Here is a 22,946-nt window from a genome sequence, read left to right on the forward strand (position 1 = left end):
CCAGGTATATTGCCCCAGGTATGTGGTGACACAGCTAAGAGAGTGTCCATGAGGGTGGAAGTCCACACTTAACAGGATAGCCCTGGTGCTCTGTTATTAGTTACGGGACCAAGTCAAGACAACTGTGTCAGGAGTGAGAAGGACCTACATGAGACCCTGAAAAGCGATCCAGGAGACAGAGGGAGTTCAGAACCTGGGGATTAGGAAGGTTAAGGCGTTACAGGCAGTCTCAGCAGGCTCTGGCCTCCTGTCTGGGACTGTGGGAGCTTGAAGGAGAAAGGTTGAAGGAGAAAGAGTCTGAACATAAACTGGGACTTTCAGAATACAAGTGTCATCTCAGTGTCTGCCAGTTCAGAATGTGGCCTTGGACCAGCCGCTTTGCTTCCCTAGGAGGCAGGAACAGATGACCTTTGAAGAGTATGGATTTAGAATCAAACAGACCTGGGGTAAGAATCACAGCTCTGCTGCTGACTGGTTTATGTGATCTGATGAGTTAGTTTAGCCTGATCTCTTCTAAAGAGGACAATTAATGTCCATCGTAGAGAGTGGGTTGAGGGTTAGCTGAGATATTTAAAGCCCTCAGCACAGTGCTTGGCACATTGACAGCTGCGGTCATCATTTCCTCTAATGGCATCATTAAGATTCTGTAATATACACAACGAGACTTGATGCTAAGTGTTCTGGGGCTGCAGGTAGCTGGGGTGCCCTTCTCCCCTTCACTCAGGCCAAGTGGATCAACCCTACAGGTTGATTTTGTTCCTTCCACCATTCAGGGAAAGAGTCTGTGTGGGTCCTTCTCAACTCCAAAGAGTCCCTTTAGTTCATCTGTCAGAACGCCTCCATTCCCAGATCCTTCACTTCTAGCGGCTCAGCTTGGTGGCTGGTAGCATCCTTACTTAGGTGACTGTCAAATTACTGCATGTTTTTAAGGGCAAGAAAAAAAGAGGCAGCTAATTAAAGTAACCAAGCTTCCTGGAAAGTCATTCTGACTCATTTTCTACAGAGGAAAACTTATCGTGAGTCACAGCGATTACCAACTTGGTTTAATGGCTTCCTTTGGATTTTTAAAAGGCAGATTCCCCTCCCCAACAGTGCCTGAATTAAGGGGTGGTTTGTCTCTGGGTTTTAAAGAAACTATAAACAAAGGTGACCTAGAAAGCCCCAGCTCCCTGAGAGCACCCTCTGTGTTGTGTGAAATCCCCAAGGTGCACGAGGTGGGAGCTGGGAAAGGGAAGTGAATTTCCCCTCCACACTGGCCAGGACTGCAAAGGAGAGCGTTCTCTAGTCCAGACACAGACCTCCCGGTTGGTGGAGACGTGGCAGGGAAGCTAGCTCATCCTTTCCTTTCCTTCGGTCTATGAGGAAGCCGAGGCATGGGTGGACAGAGGAGAAATTCAGTGTCTTTGTGACAGCGCTCGGGACCAGAGAAGACTCCCGATCCCCTGGCCAGTGTTGTTTCCACACCCTGTAGAAGACTGAGGCCAAGCTGTTTCTAGATTTCTGAACTATCAGCTTTTCTATCCTTCCTCTTACTTCCCGTTTTTACTTTTCCTTCCTTCTTGAGACTGACACCGATTTTTTTTTTTTCCGGTTCTCAACTGAGTGGTTGATAAGAACATAGCCTTACCCACATTTCAAAAGCTCCCAGCTCCATAACTGACCATCCCCAAGCACCCAAGCAGATAACCCTATGACTTTTGACCACTCTGGTCACAGTGTAGCCTCCTACACAGGGGGAGGACAAATACGGTGGGCTTGAGAAGAAGAAGGGAAAGGCCAGTCACATCCACGGAGCCTCCTTCCCATACCCAGGCCCGTGGAGCCAACTGTACATGCATTACCTCATTTAATTCTTACAATTGCCATTTTTATCAATGAGGAAATTGTGGCTCAGAATGAGAAACTAACTAGCCCAGGATCACACAGCTTCTAACCAGTAATCAAACTCAGTCCTGACTACAGTCTATTAACTCCCTGCAGATTATTGGGCAAATGTTTTCCCACCCAGACATTTATTTTCCTCCCCATTAAGGAGGGTTTGGGGCTGGATAGCCTCTAAGGGCTGAATTTTTAAAGATGTGTATGCAGTTCTGCTTTTCCATATTCTCTGCCATCAGTTCCCACACTGTGCATTTGTGTGGGGACTTCCTCAGCCCTGAGCTCTGCCCGTCTACCTCGTCACCTCCCTCAGCCCCTATATCCCCTCCTTCCACCACCCCTCTCAGCCCGCTCTCCTTCTGACACCTCCAGCTGCCTTGCTCTGTTCAGGCTCCGTCCTCTTCTCTGACCTCGCTGGCAGTCCTCGCTTGTGTCAGACCCTGGGCTCAGAAAGATGACGAAACAGTCCCTGTCTTCCAGGAGCTTTCCTCCAGGGCTTCATGGTGGAGTGGATCACAGGGCCAACCTGTGTTTGGAAGAGCACGTTCAAACAGTGCGTTTGGACTTTACAACAATTCTGTGAGGGTAGATGACGCCATCCCACTTTGCAGACGGGGAAGTTGAGGCTGGTTAGCTGATCTCCCCAAGGTTCTGTATCTAGCAAATGACAGAATTAAACTTGGGTCTTTCTAGTGACTATTTACCCAGAGATGGTGGTGGGAAGACTGGGGACCAGCACAGGAAACCAGGGACAGAGGACACAAGAGAGTGGCGGCATCAGGGAGATGCCGAAATTATGGCAGGTGGCTCCAGCCAAGGGGCTTGGCTCTCCTCCTTGGCTAGAGCCCCTGCTGGGGGGCTGGTCTCATCCAAGAGGCAGAAGCCTTGTCTGGTGCCAAAATGTGCTTGCTGGGGAAGAGAGGGAAAGAGCTGGGGTCCACTTACTCCCTTTGGTGAACTGTGGAGAGGGAGAATCTGGCCTTGGAGAGAACTGTCTCCATCTCTTCTCTCATCCTGGGCCAGCCTCACCGACACACCAGCCCCGGCTCCCCGCATTCTGCAGGCTCAGTTGTCATGGGTGGAGTGGGGGTTTGCAGGCCCAGATGACAGTGGAGCAGACGCCTTAGGACCCTTATCCTGCTCAGAGATCTGGGAAGGAAGGGCTCCACGAGGGGAGCCCAGGGGAGGAAAAGGGGAGCAAGAAGGAAGGGGGTGGGGACCGGACTCTGTTCAGTCATCCCTTCCTGCTGCCCTTCTTCTTTGCTTCAGTTGCCTATCTGAGAAGTGAAATGGCTCACCGTGTCCCACCGTCTGGAAGGACCATCCAGGGGAGTTAGCTGTGTGGGGACCCTTTGCAGAGAGTCTCCTCACTTAAATCTGGCAACTTTCTACATGGTTTTAAGACGGAATGGACACGATTATATAGGGGAGCCCAGAGAGGTTAGTGATTCTCCTTAAGGCCCAAAGAAATAATGAGTAACTGACCCAAGAAGAGAAGCCCTGTCTTGGTCAGTTCATTCCTGGGACCTCGCCATCTCCACCCTAGTGAGTCCCCAAGAAAAGAGCTAAGGATAAAGAAACTACGTCTCACTGCGACGAAGAGGTGCAGTTCCAGGCAGAAACAGGTGGAAGGCTCTAGAGACGTGTGTGGGTTTTAACCCAAATGTTTATGGAATAAAACTATTCTTTCAATGACAGAGAGGACGAGAGAAGTCTAGGAAGTACCTGGGGTGAGGTGAGACTTGGGGGAAGGTGCAGAACAGTCTCCTATTGACAGCTCTTTCTAAATGAGACACACGGGCGCACGCGTGTGCGTGCGCGCGCACACACACACACACACACACCCTTTTATGATTAAATGACAGAGTGGGTGTGAAAGCACTTTGCAAAGTGAATGTCACCATACAAATACAGTCCATCATTAGGTTGATAATTATCAGAAACGTTCAGGAGACAAGACAAAGCTCTGTCACTGAGCAGTGTGGGACAAGTCTGCTTGTGCCTTAGACTCGAGTTTCCTTGTCATAATATGGCGGGAGAGAGGGCTTGAGGGAGTAAAGTGAAGAGAATGAGCTGGGTGGGCTCTAGGATTCAAGCCTGATGACTCTGGTCCTGTGCCTTGGTCTGTACCCACTCTCTCCCTTACCTCTCTGGAGGACAAAAAGGAAGCCACAGCCCCTCCAGATGTCCAGGGGGAACTGAGATGAATCCCTGGATTCTGAGAGGATATCTTGTCCATACCTCTCTCTTCCTTTGAAGCCATTTCAAAACCATCCCTGGAAAATAAAGGATCCTGTTCTTAGAGCTATTTTCCCCTCATTTATCTTCCATCCTTAAGAAAAGCTAACCCCACAATTTCTCTTGGCCACCTATTCTTGTAGGATACAATTCTCAGTGTCGGAAGTCCTTTCCTATCTCTTGTCTACAACCCTCACGCTGCAGCCTAAGCCCCTTGCCCCTGGTTCTGGCCTTCTCAAACCAGAGTGGCTTCCATCTCACCACGTTTCCAGTTTCTGTGCAGGGGGATGAGGAGGTACTAATTCACCATCCAGGCTTCATACTGTGGCTGTGTGTGCCAGAGGTCTCGGGAGAGCAGCCTGTGGCGTCAGGAGGTACCTGCCTCTAGCACACAGAGAACCTCTGCAAATAAAAGAATTACTACAGCAGCTCCCACCTGTGCCACACTTTCTCACCCATCTAGTCCCAAACCCAAGCCCACAGGGCAGGACCATGCTGCTCAGATGAAAATGTTGTGAAGTGTTTTTAATAGCAGTGGTTTTTTATATGTTGCTTGGAATCAGGAGGTTTATAACACATTCGTGTCCAGAAATGAGTCAAGATACTTTAAAGTCTAAGCACACTATATATGAGTGTGTTAGGAGTGTGTATGTCACAATCTCAAGAGGGGTAATAGTCCATATGGACTAAATTAATACCTGCCTCTGGGTAGCAGGTATGTTTGTAAATATAAAGTTACGTTAAACCTTAGCACCAGTGCAGGTGGATGAGCCAAGTCCTGCCTGACACCCGTCCCCCTTCCTCTCGGAGATCTCTTTAAGGAAGGCCACCTTCCCCACCCCAGCTGCCATCTCAGCAGCCCCCAGAAGAACATGGACCTCCTTTTCTCTCCAGCCTAAGAGGGAACAAAGCGAGGGGGCCGGGTCGGGGGGGGGGCACCTCTGTGCTGTCTTTTACCATCTGGAGTTCCGCTTGGTTTCATCAGCCGTCATTCCTTAGGGCACCGCTTCAAACAACGTGGGCTGCAGGACCGCTCGTTTTACTTCCAGTCTGTCACAGAGCAGTCCACAGTCCCACCGTGCAGGACTGGTATGCAGCTCGTACCCACCACACACATTCAACAGGGCCCAGACTTGTCTCCACTGCGTCCACAGGGAGCGCTCACTAATGACGTACTTGGGGTGCTGTGAACATTTCTAAATTCTTACTCTCTGTGTTTGGACGCATCTGGTCTCCAACCTTAATGAACAGCTCAGACCCGCCTGGCTGTTGGACCACACTTGGAGGTGCCCTGCATTAGAGGATAAGAGTGTGCATAAGAATGCCCCTTTCCTTTGGCATCCCATGGACAATGGGTACATCTTATGACCTTCTTAGCATCCCTCCTACTCCCACTGTTGGTGCCGTGGGGGCAGTGATGGGGAGATCCAGCAGGAGAGGTCAGTCCCAGGCTATCCTTTGCTGCCAGGGGTGAAATGACACCCACCCTCAACCCGCTACCAACACACACACACACACACACACACACACACACACACACAGACAGACAGAGAGAGAGAGGCCCTGAGCAACGTCCAGAGACTTAACACTGTAGCTTCTGGGCCTTAGCCCTTCACTAAGGCACCCAAATTGCAGCCCCCCTCCCTCATAAGCTGTGAGTAAATGCTTTTGGTCTCTTGGGTCCACCCTCCTCCTTAAGAAACAGTTACAGCAATGAACACCTGGTGTGGAAAAATGCTGAACAAGTGGAAAAAGAATTTGAAAAGAAATGAGCAGCCAAATTAGGGTTACGTCTTCGGGCTTGAAGAGCGGCCCCGTCTGGAGCCTGTGCTCCGCAACGAGAGGCCGCGATAGTGAGAGGCCCGCGCACCGCGATGAAGAGTGGCCCCTGCTTGCCACAACTAGAGAAAGCCCTCGCACAGAAACGAAGACCCAACACAGCCCTAAACAAATAAATAAATTAAAAAAAAAAAAAAAGAGTAAATCCTATTAAAAAAAAAAAAAAGAGCAGCCCCAATCCAGACAACTGAAATGCAGTTACACTCCATCCGCCCCACTCCCAAACACACAGACACACACACGCCCAACTCACACTCACGTGCAAACACACACGACTCACACAATCCCCACCTCAAAGCCCTCAGGGCAGGTTGGGCAGTCTGGTGGTGGGCTGCACCCACTGGCAGTCTTCCTTTCTGGTCAAGGCTCTATCAAAGGCAGGCTGGGGTGGTGGTGGTGGGGGTTTGTGAAACTACAGGAGGGGTAGGGGAGACGGAAGTTGGAGTCTCTGCCCGCATTTGCTAGTGGGTCCCCCTCGGGAAGGGAAGGGCTCTGCCAGGATGACCCGTCCTTAGGAAGAGCTGCTGAGGGGAGAAGCAGGTGCAGCTCCCCTTGCCTCCTCTCACTCCCCACTCCCCACGGCCAAGGGGAAGAGGGGCAGACATGTCCTTAAAAGGGAAGCCGCAGGAGGTCATCCCAACTGGGGCTGCGTTCCTCTCATTGGAGCCTGAGGGTCTGGTAGGACAGGGCTGGGGAAGCTGAGCGAATGACCAGAGTCCTCAAAGGAGGCTGAATTTCATTTCTAGGGACTTCAGCCACAGACAGTTCAAAGTCCCCTCCTGGATTCTCCACGGGCTTAGAGCTGACTGTGGGGGAGCTCCTGGCTAACAGCAGGGCCCTGGGAGACTCAGGGAGGGCAGGCCTTTGTGCCAAGCTCGGAGCACGGGAAACAGAGCTGCAGGCATCTCCCCAGAAAGCACTCGTGCTGTTGACTCAAAAAATAATAGGTGTTCATTTGCATGGCATTTTACATACAGGTTCCGTGCCCTGCGTTCCATCTCCTATCACTGGCACCACCGAAGCCCTCTAGGTCTCTCCTCTCCTGTCACCCCCTCTAGGAGCATCGCTGTGTCCTCCAGACTCCAGAACTTCCTCACCACCATCTAGGCCATCCTCGGATTAGGCTAGCCTGAGAAAAAAACAGCGGCTGGTCTCGCTTGGGTGAGACCAAATCTGGGTCCAGATTTGCACTAGAGAAGCAGGCAGGAAGCCTGACGGGTCTGGGCCCCGTTGGGCACCTCGGTGAGGGGTGCCCCCCCTGCCTGCTGGGAAGAGGAACAAAAAATCTAAGCCAGAGAGCCCAGAGAGGGGCCAAAAGGAGAGCAAACCCAGTAGTTGCTATGACGATGGGGTCCTGGCGCCCAATTTGCATAGGGCAATGATTTCCATACTGCTGGGTGAATTTCCATATCCCTGCCTCAAAGCCTGTTGGGGCAGGGAGTGGGGAGAGGGGAGAGGTCATTTGAAATTCAAATGAGGATGATTAAGCTTTTCTTGAGAAGGGAAGCACGCACAAGAAGGGTTAAGCCTGCTGGGAAATGTCTGCTCTGGACTCCAAGGTATCAAAGGGAGGTAGCACTGGGCTGGCTGCTCCCACCCTGTCCCTGTCCCCTCCCCTCAGGCCCCTGGAGGCCTGAGGGTGGTTGGCTGAGTAGGGTATTTGTGACCTCTGCCTCTCGGGAGAACCAGCTGGGTCCCCATCCCCGCCTAGCCCCAACTCAGTTTACTCCAGCGTCACAAGGATGATTGGGCTCTTAAGGACCATTGAGTGAGTTCTGGTCCTGGGCTCAGGCCTGTCTCCCTCTGCTGACAACAGACTAGTCATCTCAGTTTTTCTACCAGTGAAACTGGAGAAACAGTCTGCACTTTCTCGTGTGGTTGAGGAGATGTGAGGAGAGATGGAATCTGGACTCATCTCTACCATGAACCTGTGTCAGCAAGTCACCTCCCGTCTTCAGGCCTGAGTTCGTGCATTGGACGGAGGGTCTGAACTTGAGAGTCTCTAAGATCACTTCCGGCTCTAAGATGCTGAGATCCGTGAGCACATGCTGACCCTTTGTGCTCACTGGTTATTATTTGAAAGGTGGGGGTTGCTGTACCTCTCAGTTCCTGTAACGTGTTAGGAAGGGCACTGCTGCCCCCAGCTTACCAAGGCGGAGGCATTAAGGGCATAGACTTTGGAGCCAGAGTCTGTATTTGAATCCCAGCTTTTCTACTTACTAGTTATATGACCTTGGGCTGGTTACTTAATGTCTCTGCTCGGTTTCCTAGACTGTAAAATGGAGGTAATAACAGGGATAGACTCCTAGAGTTGCCGTGAGGATTTTTTTGTTTTGTTTTTCTTTTTTAATATTATGGAGAGTAAGGAACTTTTTTTTTTTTTGGCTTTTTTTCTTTAATAAATTTATTTATTTATTCATTTATTTAGGGCTGCGTTGGGTCTTCGTTGCTGCACGCGGGTTTTCTTTAGTTGCGGCGAGCAGGGGCTACTCTTCGTTGCGGTGCACGGGCTTCTCATTGCGGTGGCTTCTCTTGTTGCGGAGCACGGGCTCTAGGCACACGGGCTTCAGTAGTTGTGGCACGCGAGCTCAGTAGTTGTGGCTCGCGGGCTCTAGAGCGCAGGCTCAGTAGTATGGCACACGGGCGTCGTTGCTCCGCGGCATGTGGGATCTTCCCGGACCAGGGCTCGAACCCATGTCCCCTGCATTGGCAGGCGGATTCTTAACCGCTGTGCCACCAGGGAAGCCCCTGCTGTGAGGGCTGAATAAGCCAACGTGTGTAAGGCGCTTAGAGCAGAGCCTGCCATACAGTAATGCCATTTGCCAGTATTAGTATCAGAAGGACAGAGTGTCCACACGTGACCCAATGGCCAATCTAGGGACCCTCTATTAGGAATATGGGCTGTCTCCTGAGTAGACCTACCTGTGAATTCGTTCACTCATGGCCAACACACTGTCCTATCCACCTGCGCTTGGGAGTGGGAAGCGTGATTTGGTGAAGGACCCTCAAACAAACTGACTCCAGGCAATCAGGAAATGGCCAGAAGAAGGGGAGGGAGTTGGTGGAAAGACCCCTCCTCCCAGGACCCAGTGTTTAGGAATGGTACAGATTCAAGGAGACTAGATGATGTTTATAGTTCTGGAAAAATCTTTTTTCCCCCCTCAAGTTTCTGTGGCGACTCCATATGTGTTTTCATTTGGAGATAGTATGTCAATATATACTGTGGTGTGGTCAGCCTTGGCTGGTGGACAGACGTGGGCTTGAGTTTCTACTCGGCAATTTACTAATCAGTAAAGTTGGGCAAGTTGATTGACCTCTCTGAGCCTCAAGTTTCCTCATCTGTAAAATGGGGATAATAAGAACACCTACTCATAGGGTGGTTGTGAGGATTAAATGCTCTCCTGTGTATAAAATGTTTAATACAAAGCTTGGTGCATAGTACATGCTCAGTAAATGTCAACTATTAATTAATCCCTATTATTTGAAAATAGTGTTCTCCTGCCAAAATGTTTGAAAATTCTCTGATCTAGTCCCATTCTCCTATTTTATGGGGAAAGAGAGTGGGGTCAGAAAAGAGGAATGACTGTCTCAAGGTCACAGCAACGGGTTGAGATCCCTGTTTCTTTAAAAGCCCTTTCCCTACCCTAGAGGCAGTCCTCTGTCTTTTGCTTTTGTTTCCTTGTTTTGTTGGACAAAGTCTCCCCCCTCCCCATCATCCTTCCCTCAGAAGTGGCCCCTCCAGCCCTAGGAACACAGGCCCCAGCAGGAGAGGAAGCTACGTTAACCCGCGTGAGGGAAAGGGCATGGCATGGTGTCTGGATGCGGAAGACGGCTGTGTGACATTAACCAGCCCCGCCCTCTCTGAGCCTCAGTGTACTCACTGGTGAAACAGGAGTTCTGGAATCCCGGCTCTGTAGAACTCACAGGCAGGCGAGACTCTAATAAGGACTGGATACGAAAGTGCACTGCACAGAAAGGAACAAACCCAGTGCACGCCCCAAGACCCATGCGTGTTGGCCAGCGCACCAGCCCTGCAGCCAGAGCCCTGAGATCCAACTTCCTTTCCTCCAGCTCAGGCGCCATGGCCCAGCCTCAGTTTCCTTATCTGTAAAACAAGTTGTGAGGCATGAATGAAACAAGAGTGTGTCTGTGGCAGCTCTCAGAAGTGAGAGTTGTTCTACAAATGTGAGATAGCATCTCCCATCTACCACACACGTGCCCCTCTGAGCGGCACAAAGGACATCTGTGTGCCCACGTGAGGACCAGCGCCCGGCTGCACGCCCCTCTCGGTAGCTATCCTTGCTCTTCCCACCCACCCTTCTCACCCCCACTTCACTCAGTCCCGGGAAGGGGGTGGCGAAGTGTCTCTTACCAACCTTAAACCTCTTTGAACCTCTTCCCCTCTCAGGGCTGGGCAAGGAGTAGAGAAGGGGCTGGTCTGGAGGCGACCTTTAGGGAAGCCCTGGGCTGTGGTGGAGAGCCAAGTCCGGGCATCGGAGCTCGGGCTTTGTTCCTGCTTTGCCATGTGTTACCTGTGTGACCTTTAGCTCGTCACTCATCCTCTCTGGGACTTAGTTTCCCTACCTGTAAGTGGTGGGTGCTGCACTGGGAGTGTCTGTGTGGTCCCCTCGAGCACAAGAAAGTTCTGATAGAAAAGTAGCGGCCAAGGTGCTTCTCTGACCTGCGCTCATTTAGGAGCGATGGGAACCCTGGGTTTCTTTAACAGAGTTTTTCCTTTGAAGTTGGATTTTTATTGTTTTCTAGGGTCAGCGGATCATGAGTGGAGACTTTGCTGGGGAACCTGGCCCTTTGGCCCCATTCCAGGAGGGGTCTGAGTCCCTGGCCTCTTCAGCATAGCCTCTGACCATGCTGCCCACTTTGGGCCTCAGTGTGAGGCCAGCAGGAGGTACAGGGGCAATGCAGGGGGCCCCAGAGAGTCCCATCTATAGCTCAGACTGAGAAGAAACAGGAATTTTATTTCTTAAAAAATTCGAAGACCTCGGCGAGGAGCCTTTCATTTATCAAAGAATGATGACAGATAGTAAAGGGAAGTCGGAGGAGGCTGGGCTTCCCTTTTAGCAAAGGTGGGCAGCTCCACGCTCCTGACATCTGTGTTAAGGGCCTGCAGACCAAGGCTTCGGGGTTCAGCCTCATGACTGTGCAGGTGGAGAAACTCACTGGAACGCTCACACAGGCCGGGTTGCAAGGAAGCCCTGAGGTCAGTCGCGTTTACTCTGCCATTCTAGAGAGGAAGAAGCTTTAACTCATGAAAATCCCCAAAGCCACAGACCGTCAGAGGTGGAGGGACCCTGTAAGATCATCCTGTCCTGGGGTAGCAAGTGGGTTTCTTCAGGAGAGCTGTTTCTGATCATCAGTGGTGGTCACTATGCACTGAGTTTAGGAAAAGGAAGCAAGTGAGGTGGTCCATTCGTGATGTCTGCCCTGGGCATGGCTCACACGCTGCATCTTTGCATCTGCTATCCACAACCGGGGACACTCAGCTGGTGGAGACCTGAAGCTCAGATCTCCCATCCCCTATGCCGGTGTTCTTCCCACAGCCCATCAAGGACATCCTGTGTCCTGTTCTGCAGGTGGCTTCAGGGGCCAGCCTCAGTTTCCTCCTGGGCATTTCTTTGCTCCTACGAAGAAGGTGGCAGGAATATAGGCAGAATTTTTTGTTTTAACATGTAAGGAAAATTGAAGGCTATGGAGATCAAGCAACTTGCCCAAGGTCCAGCATAAAACAGCCTTTGAAGTAACCCTCAAGCTCAGTTTACAGTGTGTTCTCTGTACAGAGCTCTGACCATGAGGCAACAGTGCCCAGTTCCTTGGAGGGATCTCAAGTAACAAAAAAGGTAGGCATAGTGTCTGTGGGGTCTTGGGGAAAAGTGTTTTGACTGGGTTGAATGACCTCACTGGGAAGTCTCATGGTTTGCTCTGGCGGCTGCCTGCCCAGCAGTGCTTCCAAGGTCCTGGTTGCTTTAATCATTGCTATCCCAGGAAGTGGCAGCACATTTGCCAAGTGGTCATAAAATGACAGGGGAAGTCTTGCTGGGTTAACCTGAGAGCGGAGCTGGTGAGAAGAGAAGCAGCCCGGAAATGAGAGAGGTTCGGCCGCATTGCAGAATGCTCTCTGCATGTTTACCAGGCAGGAGTGAAAATCCTGCTGGAACAGGATTCCTGTGCTTCCACCTCCCTCACCCAGAGAATTGCTCCCCAGGCAAACTCACATCCCAGCGCTGCCAACGCATGCAAATCAGCGGGCCTGTGAGGCTGTGGCTCAGAGATGGGAAAGCAGAGGGCTGGCGCCAGCTCCTCCTGTCTACTGTCGGACAGGGGTCCTTGCCAGGTGGCTCGGACTGCTGACCTGGTGCCCACCAGATGCCAGGGAAGGAGAGGCAGAGGTGGAAGCTGCCTTTGACCCCTGCGCACCTCCTACAGACTGATCCTTGGCCTTTCTCATGGGGACTCCATTGGGTATTACGGCCATCCTGGCCTAAGGAAATTCTATCCAGAATCCCGGGTCTCCCCACCAATTCAAGGTGCCTTTTACCCTCTTTTGGTCACTAAATCCCATTTTCTATGAACTGGGATGTTGTCTTCATAATTAACCCAAATCCCTCGAACTATATTCTCGGCCTCTTCCTTTGTCTGGAGCTCTTTGGTATAGATGAACAGTTCTGGGTACCGTGTGGGACCAGGGAGATTCAGGAGTTGGGCCATTTCGCTGGAGCTTGGATGGAGTCCTCAGACGTTGTCTGAGTTTTAGAGATGCTAGCAGTGGCGTTAACGCTAGCGTGGGAAGGATGTACCACATTGGGGCTGGAGACGTGGGTTTTTGTCTGCCCCTGAGGATCATTCCCAACACATGCCCATACTTTAAAAGCTCTGTTACTTCGTACATATTATCACTTAACCTTGTTGAGACTCAGTTTTCTCACTGTAAAATGGGGGTGAATAATAAGGCTTCATTTTCCCAAAGGCAGAGCGCTCGCCCTGATCATCTCTTCAGGTCCCTCCCAGCCCCGTGAGCCATAGTTCCAAGGTGTTTGCGCTCTGGCTTTCTTGCTAGAAGCTTCATGGTCCAGAGTTTCCCAGGAGACCATGAGAACCGAAACAGGCTTGGAGAGACCTTAGCTGGTGTCCCTTCCAGCTTGGCACAGTTCTTACCCATCTGCCCCAAGACATCCAAAGAGAGGATTCTGAAGCTTCCTTTGTGAGCCCTTTCTGCCCCATCTCTGCCCTCTGTGTTCATATCTTTTAGTTGTGGGCAGAACAAACAGGACAGAGGGAAACGGTGGGGAGAGTTCTTTGGTCCTTCCTTGCCTCCCTCTGCAAATGCTACACAGTGACCAGCTTCTGGGAAGGGAAGAAAAAGCCCTGGTACATTTCAATCCGCTGCATTGAATCCTAGGACTTTAGAGATGGAAGGAATTTTCAGTCCCCTGAGATCACCCGAGATCCCCCTCTTGATATTATCAAATTGCCCCTCAATTCAAATACCACTTCTATAACATCCCTGAAATAAGCAACCTCTGCCTGAATGTTCCTAGCAATGGGGAGCCCTGTTGATATGAAACTGTGGGTTTCACTGCTGGACAATTCCATGTTTTACAAAATTCTTCCTTATACTGAGGTGAAGCCTGCTTCCCAGGAACCTCCACCAATGACCTTTGTGGAGCTGGGTCTTTGCAGCTGCAGACTAAGCCTGTTTCACATCCATGCCAATATTGGGGGAGGAAGGAAGAGTACACTGACATTTACTGAAGCACTTACTATGCACCAGGCACTATGCCAAGAAGATCTTACAAATGTTCCCTCATTGAATTACTTAAAAAGTTTTTATTTTGAAAAACTTCAGATACATAGAAAAGAGAAGAAACAGCCGTAACAGCTGTTAATGAACAGCCATATACCCATCACCTGGATTTAATAGTTGTTAACATCTTGCCATGTTGGTTTCATCCTTTTTTGGGGGAAATATTTTATTTTTAACTTTTTATTTCAAACGCACGCAAAGGTAGACACTAAAACGATGAGCCCCATATACTCATTGCCTACTCTCAACAACCATCACATTTCTGCCATTCCTGTCACTGGAATATTTTCTTGTAAATTATAGACGTTATAACATTTCAATCCTAAATATGGCAGTATGTGTGTCTAAAATGTAAAAGACATCTAACGGTAAGTGTTCTCCTCTCTAGGCTAAATATCCTTTCCTCGTTTGGTGTGACATCTAAGCCCCTTACCGTCTTGGTCCTCATGTTGCGCAGTCCAGTTCATCAGGGTCCCTTTAAAAAATGTTGCCCTGAACTGGACGTGATGCTCTGAGCAGAGGTCTGCAAGTGATGCTCTCAGCAGAGATGTGCAACGGTCTGCATGCCTGCTAACGCACAGGATAGCATTAGCTTTTTAAGCAGCTACGCCACACCTGTGCAGTACACTCAGGCCAATACTGGCTTCAGTCAACTGAAATTCTCCCTTTTTGGGGTTCTTTTTCACATGCGCTTTTTCACTAGCGCCAGCCTCCTCTCTCTTCCCCTCCCCACAAGGAACTGCAGTTTGTTTATTTCCAGATACTGTCTGCCAATAAACAGAAATGGGAATCACTTTTTTGTTTTGTTTGGGAGGGAGAGTTATATTATATTTCTTTAGGAGATTTAACCTCTTTGAAAATGTAAAATACAGAGTATAGATATTTTGATGGTCAAGTATCTTAAATTATGCACACTTGAATTTTTAATCACCATATGTATCTTCTGTGTTATTCCATTGCTCTAGTTTGAGGTTGGTTATTGGTATTGTTGAAAAAACTCTTTATCAGGTTTCACATTGTAGCCCAGAGTCTTTTGTTTAAGCTTTATTGAGGTGTAACTGGTAAATAAAATTGTAAGATTTTTACCATGTACATCATGTGATTTGATACGTGTATACATTGTGAAAGGATTCCCACCATCTAGTTAATTAACACATCCAACACCTGTATATTTATCTTTATATGTGTGAGAGAGAACATTTAAGTTCCACTCTTTTAATTTTAATTAATTTTAATTAATTTTAATTAATTTTAATTAATTTTAATTAATTTTAATTAATTTTAATTAATTTTAATTAATTTTAATTATACAGTACAGTGTTGTCAACTATAGTCCCCATGTAATACATTAGATCTTCAGACCTGATTCATCTTATAGCTGAAAGTTTGTACCCTTTTACCAACTTCTCCCTATTTCGGAACCCTTTCAGCATCTGGCAACCACTTTTCCACTCTGTTTCTATGAGTTTGACTCTTTTTCATTTTTATTTTTTGGATTCCACATATGTGATACCTTGCAGTATTTGTCTTTCTCAGTCTGGTTTATTTCACTTAGCGTAATGCCCCCAAGGTCAATCCATGTTGTCGCAAAGGGCAGGATTTCCTTCTTTCTCATGACTGAATGTAACCATGTAACAAGTTATATATACATAACATTTTCTTTATCCATGTACCCATTGATGAACACTTAGGTTGGCTATAGTGAATAATGCTGCAGTGAACAGAGGAGTGAAGCTATCTCTTTGATACCCTGTTTTCATTTCCTGTGGATATACACCCAGAGTAGGATTGCCAGATCGTATGTAGCAGATAGGCTTAAAGGTAGGGCATACTTTTGAGCAATTTGACTTCTTTAGTTGCCTACCCAGTATGAGGCAGAAAATTAGCTTTCTGGGTTAGAGTAGTTGTCAAAACATAATTCTCTAAGTGTAAAAAACTCTTTACTTTTTTCTCCTTTTTTTGGGTGGTAAAAAACATACAATATTAAATTTAAACATAAAACGTAAAATTTAAACATAAAATTTACCACCTTAATCATTTCTAATTTCAGCCTCCTCTGTCTTTTATGTATACAATTGACCTTTTTTAACCTAAATGTAGGGCTTAGATGTATTCCTGTTACATTCTATGTTGTTGGTTTTGGCCTCTTATTAGAATCGACCAAAATATTTTCTAATCCTGATTTCATCATCCAGTTGTCTGAATTAATCTCGCTCTCTGCCTTAAATCACTTCCAGATTTGATCGGCCTCAATACTGCTTATTTGCCTAAACTGTTGATTACAGTCTAACACTTGGTTTTCTCTGTGTTGGACTTGGGATGCAGTGGGTTTATTGCGAAAATTGTATGAGTATGGGAGTTGCAACATCCAAGCTTTAGCCCGAAATCAAGGTCTCTGAGGCTGTGTGACCACCGCAAGATGCTCCCCTCTGAGGTTGGACTCCAGTATCTTTCCAATGCTGAAAATAATGCTCCGGCCCCTCTGTGTGTCTGTCCTGCTTTGTTTTTCTCTGCAAGTGGCTGCCATCTTTCAAAGCCAGAACTTGGATAATAGAATATGATCAGGTTTCTGCAGCTGGTGACACCTATGATGTCTGAGATCTGAATAGAAGATTCGTTTCTGTAGCAGTTTCTTAGTGATTTGGATCAATTAAACACATAGTCATTCAGTTCCTACTATGTGTTAAACACTGTTTTAGGCTCTTGGGCTACAAAAATGAATAAGATGTAATAACCCTGGCCTCTAGGAGCTCCCAGTTTCATGAGGGAAACAGACACAGAAAACACTGACGTTTAAAAAATGTGGTAGGTGCTGGAAGAGGTATAAGTAGGAGAGGTGGAAACATAGAGGAGGAAATCCCTCATTTTGCTTTGGATAGTTTCATGGAGGATGTGACATCTGAGTTGGGTCTTGGAGGATGACTGTGTATTTTCTAGGGAGAGAGGGCATTCTAGTCAGAGGGAAGAGCATGTGCAAAGTCCCTGACAAAGGAGCAGGCTCAGCCTGATGGAGGAGTGGCCCGGGACGTGTGGAGCCCAGCCCGCAACTGGAGAGTGCTTCCCGGCATATAGTTGAGCTTTACTGTATTCCTGGGAAGTGGGTGGAATTGAAACTATGGCCTTATTTTGCCATCAAGATGCCTGAGGAGGCTCTGGAGCTTCCTGTCTTGACCAAGGTCACACAGCTTGGGAGCGATGGAGCCAGGACTTGAGCCCTAATTCTCAGACTTCAAGTCCAGGACTGTTTCAAGTATGCCCTACTCCTCCTGCACACCACAGCTTAAAGGGGTAGGAAACAAGTTTCTGGTGATCGTGGACCAGTATTTCCCACAATATGGTGATTGCATCCCTTTCTTTCTCTAGGAAAGAGGGGTGCCCTCCTTGCTGTTTCAAAAATGAATAAATTGGGTCCTGGGAATGGCTTGTCGGTCACCTCTCAACCTAGAGCATTAGGGCAGCAGCAGAACCCCAGTGAGCTTGATCTTGTCCCAGAGTTGCCAGGCACCGCCTCCCAGACCTTTCCTGTAGGCTGGGTGGGGAGAGGTGCCAGGTGGAACAAGGTCCATGAACATGGGAGAGAAGCAGGAAGAAGCAGCAGTAAAATGAGGGCTGAGGCCGTTTCCCCTCGGAGAGAGAATCAACAGTGTCATCAGAAATGAACTAACGCCTGTATTAGACTATGTCATGGTGTCTCCACCTAGGCCCCCAGATGCTCTGAGTTCCTTCTCCCCAGCCGGGGGAAACCATGTCTCCTGAGAATACTCTGACCTGCTTAGCAGTGGAATCAGAATCGGAGGTGAAGTCACTTTGGGGAACTGAACCTTTATTCAGTTCCCAGTGCTGAGCTAGTGCCACTCTCTGCTGTCCCAGAGTAAAGGGGTCTGTCTCCTGGGAGGCCCTGGCTGGCCTGGGCCCCTCCAGTCCGGCCATTCAGTCAGCCTGGGACTCCAGGAGGACTAGATAATGATACCGATGCAGGCCAGGATGAGTTTGATGAGAAGGGGAGACTCCACGTTCAGGCTCCAGGCGCAGCAGGTGCGTCCTCAAGGGGAGAGGCCTCTGGAGAGAGACCCTGGAGAAACTCCTGGACAAGAGAAATTGTTCTCTTGTTGGCTGGTGGGTTTTAAAATTAATCTCTGCGTGCTGTTTGCTTATCTTTTGCATTTTGTGGATCTCACAAACACCACTCTGACGGCATCCGCAGATATCGAAAGTAAAGACTTCTTAATTGTTCACAATCCCGATGACCTCTCCAAGATGGACTGTTTTGGCCCTCAAGGTTTCTCCCCCTTTCTAGGTCTCATTCCCATGTATGTTCTTACCTCTTCTGGAGGCAATGATATTACACCTTCTCTTGCCTTCCAGACGCCATACCTGCCTGGTCTTCCTCCTACCTGAGTGCCCACTCTTTCTTAGTCTCCTTTGTTGGCCCTTCCCCATCATTCCCAACCTTGACCCTTTTACTCTCCTTCATCTGGACTCAGTTCCTTTGTAAACTCATCAAGTCCTATGGCTTTAAATACCACCGATAAGCTGAAAACTACCCACCTTGTACTTCTGACCTGACACCTAGCCTGAGTCCAAACTCCTTTCCCTGTCTCTCCTGGGATCTTTAACTGGCATCTCGAAGTTAACACGTCCCAGAACATAGCTTTTGATTTTATACCGCCAGCCAGCTCCTCCCTGAGCCACCCCCATCTTGGGGAATGACTCCACCACTCACTCCATGGAGAAAGCCCAACCCTAGGAATCATCCTGCCTCTCCTTCCCTCGCACCACTCCTTGTAGCCATCAGCTGGCCCTGTCAGCTATCAATTCAAAACCCAGGTCCTTCTCACTACCTGCACGGCTGCCCTTCTATCCTGCACACTGCCCCCTCTCATCTGACCCACTGCGATAGCCTGCTGGTTGTTCTCCCTTCCTCCTTGCTCATCCCTACAGCTGATCACCGCAGGTGTAAACACTTCAGTCAAATCATGTCACTCCTCTGCTCAAAACCCTCTGATCACTTCCCAACGTCCTTGGCATGAAAGCTGAAGTCTTCAGCACAACCCGCCTGCCAGACCCACGGCATCTTTCCCCTGGTCACACCCATCCACATGTCTCCAGCCTTGCTGGCCTCGTCACTGTTCCTCAGTGGGCAAGCCTGTTCTTGCCTCCCTCAGGTCCCGATCCCTCTGTCTGGAGTGATCCTCCCCAGACCACCCTGCTTATGGACAGCCTCTGACACACTCTTCCCCTGACCATGTATTATTGCTCTCCATAGTAACTCTCTCTAAATGAAATTATATATTTGTTTTCTTATTCCTTTCATGTCTCCTCAACTAGAAAAGAAGCTCCGTGTGGTCAAGGACTTCTGTCTGTCTTTTCCAGTATTATATTTCCAGTGCCTAGAACAGTGCCTGGTATAGAGAGTGTATTTAGCAAATACTTGTGGAATGAATGAATTTGCTTTTTGGTCAAATTTTAAAATCACTCCTTACTAGGCCACCTTTACAATGTCATGAAATAATTTTTAACATAAAAGCAATTTTATCTTTCAGTCTACACACACACACACACACACACACACACACACACACACACACACACACGCACACACTATTTTCAGTCTGTGGACCCTCCCCATCTTAACTCCCCTCACAGATTATCTATTTAGGCTTCGTTAGTCTCAAAATCAGGCTGCTATTCAAAGATGACTTCCCGTCTCACGAATTTCCTCTTTCTCGGAATCCTGGAGCCCTCAACTTCTGCTGTCATCTTGCTGGCCCAGCTGCTCTCGGAGACGCTTCACAACCAATCATACAGGCAAGGGCTTCACTTACCCGTTGTTTAGAACAGAGTAGAGGGAAGGGGGCTTAGGTTAAGGCTCCAGAGGATTCTCCTGGACCCCATTCACTCATCTGTCAGGTGTTTCTTGAGCCTCTGCCCCATGTTAGGAACTGTGGTGGCCATCGAGGAGAAAAATGAATATCCTCCTCCTAGTTTTCAAGGAATTCATAGACTAGAGGGAGAGAGAAGCATGCAGACAAATAAAGAGTTACATGACATGTGCCATGAGGCTGGTAGAGAAGCCTGAAGGACCAGAGAGAAGGGGGACCAACTCTGTGGAAGGGAACAGTGCATGGAGGTGTGGAAACGGGAGAGGTGTGGCGCCTCTGGAGATTTCCATGAGTCTGGAGCACAGGGTACATGGGAGGGAGGGAGGTGAGATCATGAGAGGCAGCAGACAAAGCAGGGAGGGTAGGCAGAAATTAGGTCATACAGGGAATTATATGTTATACTAAGAAATTTGGACTTCATTCCAAAGCTATTGAAGAACCGATGGAAAGCAGAAGAATTTTCTGATTGGAAGTTCTGAATTCATTCACATGTTCATTTATTCATTCATTCAACCAATATAACTTGAGCTCCTATTATATACTAAGCCTAGTGCTAGGCTCTGGGTGGTATTTAATATCATTTTCTTGCCATTATAGAGCCAATAATCCATGGGGCACAAAGGAAGATTGTTTGGCAGCTCCTGCCCTGAAGAGCTGTATGAATAGGAAATTTAATTATAGCAAAGAATGGAAGCAATTTCCTTAATAACAGGTATATGTTTAAGCAGATTTTGGTATCTCCATAAATGGAATATTATGGAGCCATTAAAAATGATCTTTGCAAACATAGGAGAAAGATTTATGACGTTCCTTAATAGTGTAGGAGAAAGATTATGACGCTCACTGGAAAATGCAGGGTAAAAAATCTATACAGGGCTTCCCTGGTGGCGCAGTAGTTGAGAGTCTGCCTGCCGATGCAGGGGACACGGGTTCGTGCCCCGGTCCGGGAAGATCCCACATGCCGCGGAGCAGCTGGACCCGTGAGCCATGGCTGCCGAGCCTGCGCGTCCGGAGCCTGTGCTCTGCAATGGGAGGGGCCGCAGCGGTGAGAGGCCCGCGTACCGCAAAAAAAAAAAAAAAAATTGAGTAAAAAAAAAAAAAAATCTATACAGAGCGATATATATCAATGAGGAAAAACAAGCATAAAAAAGACCATAAAATATACAAAAATATTAATTGCAGCTGCCTCTCTCTAGATGGATTTTTCTGCTACTTTTTACTTTTTCTGTACCAAAAAGTTCTCTCTATTAAGCACACATTTACTTTTTCAACCCAACATTTATTATAAAGGGAAAAAGATGAATAAAACCAAGAATGAAAGTTGGGGGTGGGTGGAAACAGGGGTGACACTCATCTACCTGACGTGATTTAGGTGTCATCAATGCTGGAGGGCTGGGATAGCGGGAGGCCTTCCTGCCTTCGGGCAATTCCTTTAGGATTTGTGGCCGGCCATTCCTTGCTTTTCCATTACGGCATGTATCACAGCTTCTGTCTGAGGGCATTTGGCAGAAGCAGTCTGGTGTGGCAAGTTCTAATCTCAGTTAGACTCTATGTGACCTTGGACAAGTCAGTCTCCCCTTACCCTGGTTACCTACCTTCCTGAAGGAGATTTTCCAAAGACTTTTCCAGGAAACAGGATAAGCAAGAAGATTCTGGCCACAGGGCAGGCATTTTGTTCTTTTTCAAAATAAAGATAAGCCCATCCCAACATCCTATTTTCCACTAACTTTCAGTCTCTTCCAATCCTGCTAGCTATTAATGTTTTCTTTTTTTTTTTTTAATCTCTTCCAGGAAATGATCGAAACGGCTTAGATTTCAACAGGCAGGTAAGGACATTCAGAAGAAAACCTTTATTCTATAAATTTTGGGGGTCATTCATACTATGTTAGGTGTGGGGACACAAAGATTAAGGGAAGTTTGAGGGTGTTTATTCATAGACTCATAGCTCTCAGAATTGAAAGGTGTCTTTCAAGGGCTTTTGCATCCACCCCCTCCCCCAATCCACAATCCAACGTTGGGGTCACCTCTTCATTATGTCCTCAAAAGAGTACTGACAGCGCAGCCCTATTTAGGATTATCTGTTGGCTGGATGTGGTCTGGAATCTAAGACCACAACTCTTTTCCCATCAAAGCTCCGCTTGAGTTGCCTCTTGGGCAAGTCTGTTTGCAAGGCCTGACTATGTGTAGAGGAATTTGTGGAGGTGCAAAAGATGGAGGGTTGGGTTCCTCAGGGAACTCCTGATTTATTTATTTATTCATTTACTTCTAACATTTTTACTGAAGTATAATTGCTTTACAATGGTGTGTCAGTTTCTGCTTTACAACTAAGTGAATCAGCTATACATAAACATATATCGCCATATCTCCTCTCTCTTGCGTCTCGCCTCCACCCTCCCTATCCCACCCCTCTAGGTGGTCACAAAGCAGCGAGCTGATCTCCCTGTGCTATGCGGCTGCTTCCCACTAGCTATCTACCTTACATTTGGTAGTGTATATACATCCATGCCACTCTCTCACTTTGTCCCAGCTTACCCTTCCCACTCCCCGTGTCCTCAAGTCCATTTTCTGTAGGTCTGTGTCTTTATTCCCGTCTTGCCCCTAGGTTCTTCATGACCATTTTTTTTTTTTTTAGATTCCATATATATGTGTTAGGATATGATATTTGTTTTTCTCTTTCTGATTTACTTCACTCTGTATGACAGACTCTAGGTCCATCCACCTCACTGCAAATAACTCAATTTCATTTCTTTTTATGGCTGAGTAGTATTCCATTGTATATATGTGCCACATCTTCTTTAGCCATTCATCTGTCGATGGACACTTAGGTTTCTTCCAAGTCCTGGCTATAGTAAATAGCCAAAGGAACTCCCGATTTAAAAGAAGATAGAGGACAAAACAGGGGAGCCAGGACAAAAAGAGCTCTGGAAGGAGGGTGTAACCCAGCTCAGTGGGACAATGGAGATACAAGGTGGGCGCCTTTAAAGGAACAAGCTGGGTGGAGTTCAAGTTAGTCGGGGAGGGTTTCAGGCAGGGGAAGGTGGTGTTGGATGGATTGAAGGATGGATAGATCTGGATGTGTAAAGAGGAGGGTGAATGAAGAGAGGACCTTCCCATTGAAGTTAGAGGCTGATGGGAAGATTGGGGGCTGAGGGCGAAGACAAGGTGTGATGTCAGAGGCAGATGGTGGGAGGGTTCGTTGGGGGGACAAAGTCTAAACTGGAGACAAGCAGGAAGCAACACTGGGCCCTAGAGTGAGGCAGAGACGTGAGAATTAGAAACAAAGTCAGAAA

At 48.1% G+C, this 22,946-nt stretch overlaps 1 protein-coding gene across 9 annotated transcripts in view; it reads left to right on the forward strand.

Annotated features, from left to right (window-relative positions):
* POU2F3 (POU class 2 homeobox 3) overlaps positions 1–22,946 on the forward strand; it is an 82,604-nt gene that overhangs the window by 8,786 nt on the left and 50,872 nt on the right. For 6 of the 9 annotated variants that reach the window (XM_067751329.1, XM_067751328.1, XM_067751333.1 and 3 more), the window contains one exon: positions 21,448–21,482. In XM_067751329.1, the coding sequence (XP_067607430.1) occupies positions 21,448–21,482 (35 nt within the window). Of the gene's footprint in view, positions 1–19,371; positions 19,583–20,253; positions 20,369–21,447; positions 21,483–22,946 lie in introns of those variants that run through there. The other 3 variants (XM_067751331.1, XM_067751335.1, XM_067751330.1) reach the window with 2 other exon arrangements.

Source organism: Pseudorca crassidens, chromosome 9 (genome assembly GCF_039906515.1).
Source record: "Pseudorca crassidens isolate mPseCra1 chromosome 9, mPseCra1.hap1, whole genome shotgun sequence".
NCBI classification, from domain to species: domain Eukaryota; kingdom Metazoa; phylum Chordata; class Mammalia; order Artiodactyla; family Delphinidae; genus Pseudorca; species Pseudorca crassidens.